The following is a 9,111-nucleotide window of genomic DNA, read 5'->3' on the forward strand; positions in this document are numbered from 1 at the left end:
ATAGTTTTTCCGATGAACTCTGGTCTCGTGTGTCCGCATCGTAATATCGTCGGAAGTTCGTCAGAATGATTTTTCTCGGTATTCGTCAGAAAGTCGTCGGAATTTCGTCAGAACTTCCGACAAATTTTTTTTTTCCAACAAAACGATACCGACGGATAGGTTCGTCAGAAATTCGCCGGAATCGGTCTATTCCGACGAATTTCTGACGATTTCGGCCATCATAAACTCCTTGTTTTCTTGTAGTGTGAACTTTGTAACTTGTATTTTGCTTCTTGGATTGCGGGTGTAAACTGTATTCTTTATTATTGCTGATCATCTTATTTTCTTCATTAATAGAATGTCTCCAGTCTTTGTCTTTGACAACTTCTTCATTACTGAACTTTTCAAACTGAATGCTTTGTTCGTCAAGTTGCAGTAGCTCATACGACCTTTTTGTGGAATCATTGTTCTCTAGCTCACTCTTGCTGGGATTCTCTCCAACCATCTTCGCTGGTATTATTTCTTTTCCTTTTTATCCTTTCTGAATTTTGTTACTTGCTTTATGTGTTTTGTTTTGCACTTGTTCTGTAGCTGTTCATTATTGATCCTTGAAACTTCTTCTTCTGGAATTGAATGATGTTTCTCCAATATTGACCAGCTTAATGAGAAGCTGTTTCCACTCATTGGTGCTTTAGTGATCGTATTTTATTCTTTATCCATTATGATGCACTTTTTGTTGTCGAACAAATTAATTATGTCCAGTGTTTACTAGCTGCCCAACACTAAGTAGATTTCTTGTGATTCTTGGAACAAGAAATATATTGCTTATGGTTCTTTGACCCAAACTTTTTTCCACGTGGATGCTGCATGTGCCATAATCATAATTTTTCTCTCCATTAGCTAGTTTGACTGGAGTAAGAATTGATTTGTCCAAATCTGAAAACAATCTTTCTTCTTTGACCATATGATTTGTTGCTCCACTGTCTATAATCCATGTGCTTTGAACTGTTGGTATGAGTTGCTGAAAACAAAACTCTTAGATGTTAACTTCTTTGCTAAGTTCTTCATGGTGCATGTAAGCTTGTTGATTTTTCCCCATTATACAGTCTCTTGATATGTGTCTGAACTCTCCACAATTTAAGCATGCTATTTGTGATTTTTTCTGCATGTTTTGATCATTGTTAGGTATTTTGTTTTGGTAGTAGCATATAGCTTCATAATGAGTATCCTTTTTACAGTGATTGCAACATCTTTGATTTCTTGGTTTATCATCCAAATCTTGGAATGTATGGTTGGTTCCTTGACTCTTGTGAATCGCCTTCTTGAACTTTGCATAGAAATCTCCCTCTAGACTATTGATCTTCTCCATCTTCAAATCTGTTTTCTTGCATTTGTAGTGCATTCAACAGCTCCTGTAAAGTCAGTGATTTTAGATATTTAGTTTCCTCAATAACACTAAAATAAGGATCATACTTTGTTGTTAAAGAGGACCATTTTTTTTACTCCAAATACTCTTCTGGCATATCATCTCCATATATATGACTTCATCTCATTGTGTAATTCAGTAATTCTCTTCAAAAATTCCCTTCAAAAATTCCCTTATTGTTTCTTTATATGTTGGCTTTAAACTCCAAAACGTGGCCCTTAGCCTTTGTAGCCTTATTTGTGATGTCTTTGGATCTCCCTTGTACTCTATGTCTAGCAAGTCCCATGCTGCTTTGGTTGATTCTTCATCAGACAACCTTCCTCAAGAATATTCTCATTCAATGCACTATGAATTAGTTGCAAAGCAACTTGATCTTTAACTTTTGATTCTTCCAAGTCTTTTACCGATTTAAGTTCCTTCTTAATTGGTATCCTAATGATTTCGCTCGTTATGCTCGCTTTCCATCATCATCGTAATTACCCTATTTTTTCTAGTGCCAAACTGTTTAGGGTAAATATGTGTAGCCTTGTGATACTACGAAAGCAGGAAGTAAGCAGTAAATAGACAAGATTCAAGGATCAAATATTAACAGGAAGTAAGCAGTAAATAGACAAGATTCAAGGATCAAATATCAATCTTATTAAATAAGAGAGCCATGACTACAACTTATTGGTTACGGAGCCATAGTTCTAGCCATCTAATTCTATAGTCAAAAAATTGAATAGTCGATCTCGTGTTCTATGGTTTGGGACCCCTTTTTATAAGTTGTCCTTAATCAAAAGTTAGGTTAGCTATTTCCATATTCTGAAATACGAAAAGATCTTGCTTTATTAGAAGTTTTCCATTTTATCTGGAAGCAAAGAAAATTCATGCCCATGAACCAAAAATCGTCGAGGCAGGAGAAAAAAAATCAGCTTCCTTATGACTTCTTAGATTAATTATCCCAACAATAAATAATAAGCTTATTTTCTTATACATCTTCAAATATTCTATTAATCAATGTGATTAGTCTCTACCAATATTTTGAATGTAATTCTAAGCTACTAGAAATAGTTAAATTAATTATTACAAATATGATTTAACACAAAAGAGCATTGTTGTTTTGCGTCTATAAGAAAAACTAAACCGTAAAAAATAAAAATACAAATAAGTTACTATAAAGACATTAATATAATTAATTATTTAGATTCATTATACTATTAATGACTATTAAACATTATTTTCCACATTTATATCTTCATCTTATTTTTATATCTATTAAATTTTGAAAATATTCATTAATTATATAACTTTCTTACACTTTCCACATCATCTAATTTTTTTCTTGATATCAAATGCATCTAATGTTATTTAGAATTCTATAAGATAATAAAAGATGTTACACGTGGACAAAACACTAGTATAGATTTAAAAAAAAGATTGGATTCCTATTGCAACATATCCCTGTTTAGAAATCTTTTTCTAGATTTGATATCTTCCTAATTGTATTTTTGAATTTCTAAAGATTTTATGAATGATAAAAATCATTGATAAATATTTTTTTATCTTACAAAATAATAAATTAAGAAGATGAATATAAACGTATTTATTATTCTATAATTGGAATAGCACCCGGATTTAAACTCCTTTTTTTTACATTTTCCTGAATAATTTTGTATCACCTATAACACAAACTTACAGGCACATCTTCCTCTATATATACACACACATACCAAAACAATCAAACATCAACTTTCACAATTCATAGAATAACAAAAAAATCTCCAATTACTGTCAAAGTATTCTCTAAAAAAACAAAATGAGGAAAACAAAAATTATAGACATGATGATGGTGGTGATGATGATTTTTTCTAACAACAAATGCTTATATTAAAATTAAACGCTCAATGGACTAAGTCGGTTACAACCGGAGAAATACTCGACTGTAAACTGATAAGCTAACATAATTAAACCATAACAAAAGATAGAGGTGGCTAAAGCGAAAAGAAACCCGTAGAAGATCTTCACTTGTATTCCTAAAGCCCGCGTTCGAAATAACACAAAAAGTCAAAATCGACGTTGAAGAACCCAACCAATGGGTTTTGAGAGCAGTTGAAAATCGTCTCTGAAGATACATGGATCTCCTGATATTGCTGTAAGCTGGAGAAAGGCTCCGATATTGCTGTAAGCTGCAGAGAGGCTGCCGAAGCAGGAGTACACACAGAATTATCGACGGTACAACTTCTATCTGATAGCAATCGGGAGATGCTGAGTTTAACCGGGTGATGATGATAATAATGGGAATTGATAACATTTTGATCCAGCCTAATCGTCCCTTATGCGAACTCCCTGGTAGATGTGGACGTCATGAATATCTTCTCCTTCCGAAGATCATAAGCTCTTTCTATTCTGAACCGTTTACAAAAGCTTCTTCTCTTTCACAAGATCATAGCTCTTTTGAATCTGATGCTTCAGCAGAATTTATGTCTCCTTCATTAGATTATAATTCTGATCTAGTTGGTGTTACTCCAAATTCTTATTCTTATTCTCCTTCACTAGAATATAGTTCTGATCTGGTTGGTGTTACTCCAATTTCTTATTCTCCTTCACTAGATTATAACTCTGATCTTGTTGGTGTTACTCCATATTCTTATTCTTCTTCACAAGATTATAGGTCTGATCTAGTTGGTCTTACTCCAAACTCTTATTCTCCTTCACTAGATTATAGCTCTGACCTAGTTGGTGTTACTCCAAATTCTTATTTTTCTTCACTAGTACATTATAGTCCTGATCTAGTTGGTGTTACTCCAAACTCTTAGGCATGCATGAAAAACTATTCCAAGACATGTAGTAAGAAGAGCTAAAGCGATAACTTATATGTCTAAATTAGTAAAGAGAAAATGATTATTTCGCGTCTATCAACTAAAGAGAAAATGATTTGTTATGAACTAAGAAATATATATTCACTAAAAAAACTAAGAAATATATCAACTTAACATAGTACTATAAGCGAAAGCTCCTTAGACTAATGGTTAGACCAAATAGTTCATTAATACTTGTACATTAGAAAGTTGAGGGTTTATTTGTTAAACTGTGATTTTTAAAACTAATGAAAATAAACTAACATGAAATCTATAGCAGACTGCGCGGTGTCCTACATCTTCCTGAACTTTTACTAAATGTTATGTGATACTTAGTGGTAACATTAGAAGTGACTTCAGAAAAGAAACATAAAATGTCGTAAATTTATAACTCCCCTTGTTTTTAATATAAACCTCTTGAGTTGTTAAAAAAAAAACCTCTGCAATTTTGGTTGTTGTTTGTTTCTCTAAAGCTCAGTTATTTTGTCATGCTAAACTAGAAATTTAAGATTTTTATTCTAGATTATATCAACAACTAAAATTATGCTAGCTAGAGAAAACTTTCATATAATTTATCAACAATTAGATGGTTGAATAACCTATCCAGAGAATAATATTTCCTTATTATTACACAACAATAGAGTAAAGTTCGATTTTGCAGTTGTTTATAACAATAATTATAATGAAACTTCAACTTTGGAGAAAGAACCTTGTTTTGATAAGTTTTGAAAAACAGTTAATGATATTTCCCCTATGTTCCTTCGCACCTCCATGGCTGCATTGCACACTCAGCAAAAAGTTAGAGATTCTTACATATCTTAAGAATCCCTTAGGCTTCACATGTTGCGTTTAAAGATTTGATATCTTTCATCGTGTCTTCTTGAGAAGAAAGTGTGATCGGAGCCTACAAAACGCCATTTTATTCTCACCATCAGATTCTGTCTTTGGGATGTGAGTTATGTCAATCCATAGCTCCGTCTTAGCTTTTATTTAATACCTTCAGCTGATGCCGTTATGATCATTTATGGCATCACTACATGACTTGTAACACTTTGATCTTTTTAGCAACTTATTATACGATCTTGAGACTAAACAACACCAACAAATGATAATATGTAAAAAAGTACTAATCAATTTTCTCTCACAGCAAATATTAATTGAGAGGAGGAAAATTCTTCTCATTTTTTGTGGCTAAATATTATTGCCACTTGGTATTTTAAATATTTGATGGATGGGATTTAGTTGCTGTATGCTAAATAAAGATATGCCATTTTGAAATTTTCTCCGTATTGAAGTAACAATGATCCTAAAAAGTCTCATCCCCCTCCGTATATATAATCAATCATTCGTCTCATGCTTTTTTAACTCTAGTCACAAAGTTAAACAAGATGGCTTTCAGAATCGCCGTAAGTTTAGTTTTATTCATGTCTATTCAAGTTTGTTTGCTGTTGTGAGATTGTTTATTATATTTTTGGTTTGTAGAGCCAATTGCTCTCGACCGGCAAACAAATTGGTGGCTCTCGTCGCTTCGCGACCACAGTCGCCGATGGTACCAAACAAACATATAATAAGTAAGATTTACTAAAGTATGTCATTTCCAAATTTTAAAATATTTCGTTATTAACATTCCTATTCGATTCTTCATGATCTGTTTGCATTTTTCAATTGTTTAAAAAAGGTACATAATCTTAAAATTGTCAAAGTGTTCGATCTAGACTTTGAACATGATGATTTTGTAATAAATCTCTTCTTAAGACTGTAGTTTACATTCAAATATTTCGTATAACACATACAATGACACAAAGAAACGTAACTTAAAAATAAAGAAACATAACTTTATAAGCAATGGTTTTATTGCCAAATAGGTTTTCAGTAACGGGAGAGTTTGCACCAGTGGCTATAATAGGAGGTTTTGTTGCTCTAGCGGTTGCTATGGCCGGACATAGCCTCAAGCAGCAGCTAATGCATGCTCCAGGGGTCAGTACAAGGAAGAACAGAAGAGCTGCTGTCGCGGAAGTCGATGATCCGGACAATTGTGTTTCCTCCGCCGACAAATATATCAACAAGTCTTGGCTACGGAAAGTAGGTCAGATTCAAGATAAGTCTAGTGCCATCTTATCTGATCCCACCAGACCTAACCCATTCACCACGTATGTTCATAACTTGTTATATATGCATTTGGTTTGATCTTAGATTGATTTAATTCTAGTAATGGACAATACAACCGAAATTTACATTCTTTTTTTCTTTTGGCATGTGAACTGGAAAGGCCTCGAAATGCAGAGACATTGAAATCCGTTGGTGTGGCTCCAAAGGGAATCTGAACACTTTCTATGAATCGAACAAGATCTTTTGTTTTCAAATAAAAATGCATTTTAACTTTATTAATTTTTGTTCACTGATATATATGTACATATAATAATATAGAAAGCAGCTTTTTGTTCAAATAAAGCTGCTTTCTTTTTTATATTGTTGACGTTTGACGAAAAGCCAAAGTAACGGACCCATGACTGTTTTCGACAGTTTGGACACTAAATTCAGTTCCACGTTGAAGAGATTTACGATGTTTTTGTCGCTTTATGTAACGCACATTACATAGAGCCTCGTGTTGCTGAAATTCCTGACAATTTCCATTGATTCCCTTAATTTGTGATTTCAAATGTTTGAAGTCATTGTGGGAAGAGATTTTTACAAGAAGAGGTGCGTAGACATAGTTATCGTATTCCTTGACCTTTCAACGACCAGATTACGTATTTCAAAGATCATAATGTTTGATGCTTGGGCGATTTTTATCAAAAGATTATGTAAAGCAATAATAATTTTCATGTGGAAGGTTGGGATGCCTTGGTTATCTCCAAACCGGGTAAATTTAATACCTCCGGTCTGCATGACACGCGGCGTTAAATGGAAACTCTTTAACTTCAAACTCAAAGTTTTACACATTGAACCTAAAAACTATTACGAAACAAAGACCCTAATTAGTAATAATTACCCCTAATTACTCCTTTTACTTTACCCCAAAAAGGTTAAAAAGCTACTTCCAAAAAAGAGTTAGCTTTTCTAACCTCTAAACAAAAACCAAACTTCGGTTTAGACAATTAAACCCGCCTCAACCGGTCCTTACACGAGCTCGGATACACAATTACAGAATCTACACACAACCCTCCTTTGGTATGTGTACAATCGATCTGCGTCATAGAGAACTTAAGCTTCGTCGACGAGCTTTTCGATTTCCCGACCACAAAGTCTCCAGCATGGTAGTGATTCCAGCTTCCAGATCCGGTTAACATGCATTGAGACGAAGAGTGTTGACCATCTTCAGTCCAAATTTGAAACCGAGCCGGTTTAATGTTCCAACCATGAATCTGCTCAGTGTTGCAGACCTTCCAACCAAACCGCTTTCCCGGTTTGCCTAGGTGAAGCCTGAAGAAGACGCTGTAGGTTCCAGCTGGGAACGGGAAATCGATTTCTCCATCAACTTGAAACCACCAGATTTGCTGAAGATAAGCCACCGAACCAAATCTGCAAGAATCAAACACAAAGTTATATAGCCTTTTCGATCATAACAAACATGCAATGAAACAGAGATCTCACCGAGACTCATCAGACGGAATTTGATTCCAGTATCTCCGATCATCGATTCCGGTGATCGACAATCCCTTGGCGGATATGTATAAACAGAGGTCACTGGTTCGTTTATCCACCCAAGCTTTCTGCAAAGAAAACATAAAAAAAAAATTAAAAAAATGAACTTTCTTCAAGGAAAAGACCAAACAGAGAGAAGCTGTAATAACAATAAAGGACGAACCTTTGTGCCATGGTCGAAGGAATTAACACGAGAGAGAAAGTTGTAGATGTCTCTTTTCCGCAGCTTTTCCGGGAAACCGCCGATGATTTTCTCGAGAATCAATCTGTACTCTTGAGGAAGCTTCGATTCCCAGACGAAATCAGCCCAAGAAGCGCTGTGGAAAGCTCTGTTTAGCTTTGAGAATCTGCAGATCTCGACCGGATCCAAGTTCTCGAGGATCGACGCCACACAACTTTCAGGCAAATCGCCCAAACCAGGCGTTAACAGATCTCTCTCACGAGAGGAGGAAGAAGATGAACCGTTGGTGAAGAGAGAGAACCCAGAACCCATTCAATCACAGGGTTATTAAACCCTTAGATAAATCAAAGATTTTTTTAAAAAAAAACTGTTCTTGGCTACGGATCTTCAATGAAGAAAACTAAAAAAATCGTAAGGAATCTCGAGACTTTCGTTTCGGGTTTCTATTTTTTTTTTTGAGGAAGAAAATCAAATCAAAACAAATGGAGAGAGAGGGAAGAGTTTGGTGGTGTCAGACAAACGGTGCACAAAGGGAAGCTGACGCAAAAGGGCGGAGGTTATGTATGTTTATATATATACACTTCTGGTTGAGGATCTATTAAATAAAAGATATTAAACAATTTAAGTACAATTATTGTTGTATTATGTGCAATTTTATTGCTAACCAAATGTATTTTTCTTGTTTTTGCATGGAATTATTCTGTTTGGATTTTGGATAATTGTTTGATCTGTTTTGACATCCAAGTGTTTGTAATCTTTGAGCTGTAAGAGTTATAGATGTAACCATAAGGCAAGTCTGTGATACTACAACCATTGGTATTTATCCAAATAACTAAGCATTTGTTTTTTTTTATCCTACTAATAATAACAACTCATTTTTTAAATAAAATTAATAAAAAAATACTTTAGCAGTAGTTCAGTTACGGTAAAAAAATTATCAATGAATTAGAAATATTAAAATATTTAATATTAAGCATTTTATTCTTAGTATCATTTTCGAACAAGGATATAAAATGGTCACAGTTTTCCAATAATTATTC

At 34.0% G+C, this 9,111-nt stretch overlaps 2 protein-coding genes and 1 long non-coding RNA gene across 3 annotated transcripts in view; 2 read left to right on the forward strand and 1 right to left on the reverse strand.

Moving 5' to 3' along the window:
• LOC106317506 overlaps nucleotides 1–676 on the forward strand; it is a 4,752-nt gene extending 4,076 nt beyond the window's left edge. Inside the window, exon 3 of the long non-coding RNA XR_001265149.1 lies at nucleotides 410–676. This is a non-coding gene — a long non-coding RNA (uncharacterized LOC106317506). The remainder of the gene's footprint in view (nucleotides 1–409) is intronic.
• Nucleotides 677–5,547: 4,871 nt separating this feature from the next.
• On the forward strand, nucleotides 5,548–6,649 carry LOC106317328. Its single transcript, XM_013755163.1, has 4 exons — nucleotides 5,548–5,651; nucleotides 5,728–5,816; nucleotides 6,111–6,395; nucleotides 6,515–6,649. The coding sequence occupies exons 1-4, from the start codon at nucleotides 5,634–5,636 to the stop codon at nucleotides 6,567–6,569; spliced, it is 447 nt and encodes a 148-aa protein (XP_013610617.1). The 5' UTR covers nucleotides 5,548–5,633; the 3' UTR covers nucleotides 6,570–6,649.
• Nucleotides 6,650–7,145: 496 nt separating this feature from the next.
• On the reverse strand, nucleotides 7,146–8,613 carry LOC106315671 (F-box protein PP2-A11). The gene is made up of 3 exons (XM_013753472.1): nucleotides 8,054–8,613; nucleotides 7,840–7,958; nucleotides 7,146–7,767 (listed from the first exon to the last, which is right to left on the reverse strand). Exons 1-3 carry the CDS (start codon nucleotides 8,381–8,383, stop codon nucleotides 7,344–7,346), a joined length of 873 nt encoding a protein of 290 aa, XP_013608926.1. The 5' UTR covers nucleotides 8,384–8,613; the 3' UTR covers nucleotides 7,146–7,343.
• Nucleotides 8,614–9,111: the final 498 nt, after the last annotated feature.

This window comes from Brassica oleracea, chromosome C9 (assembly GCF_000695525.1).
Source record: "Brassica oleracea var. oleracea cultivar TO1000 chromosome C9, BOL, whole genome shotgun sequence".
Classification (NCBI taxonomy): Eukaryota; Viridiplantae; Streptophyta; class Magnoliopsida; order Brassicales; family Brassicaceae; genus Brassica; species Brassica oleracea.

Coding starts and splice junctions, on each gene's coding strand:
- LOC106317328 (XM_013755163.1), top strand. Junction 5,817..6,110: donor ACCAAACAAACATATAATAA/GTAAGATTTACT, acceptor ATTGCCAAATAG/GTTTTCAGTAACGGGAGAGT. Junction 6,396..6,514: donor AGACCTAACCCATTCACCAC/GTATGTTCATAA, acceptor TGAACTGGAAAG/GCCTCGAAATGCAGAGACAT.
- LOC106315671 (XM_013753472.1), bottom strand. CDS start 8,383: ATGGGTTCTGGGTTCTCTCTCTTCACCAACGGTTCATCTTCTTCCTCC. Junction 7,959..8,053: donor CCTTCGACCATGGCACAAAG/GTTCGTCCTTTA, acceptor TTTTCTTTGCAG/AAAGCTTGGGTGGATAAACG. Junction 7,768..7,839: donor ATTCCGTCTGATGAGTCTCG/GTGAGATCTCTG, acceptor TGATTCTTGCAG/ATTTGGTTCGGTGGCTTATC.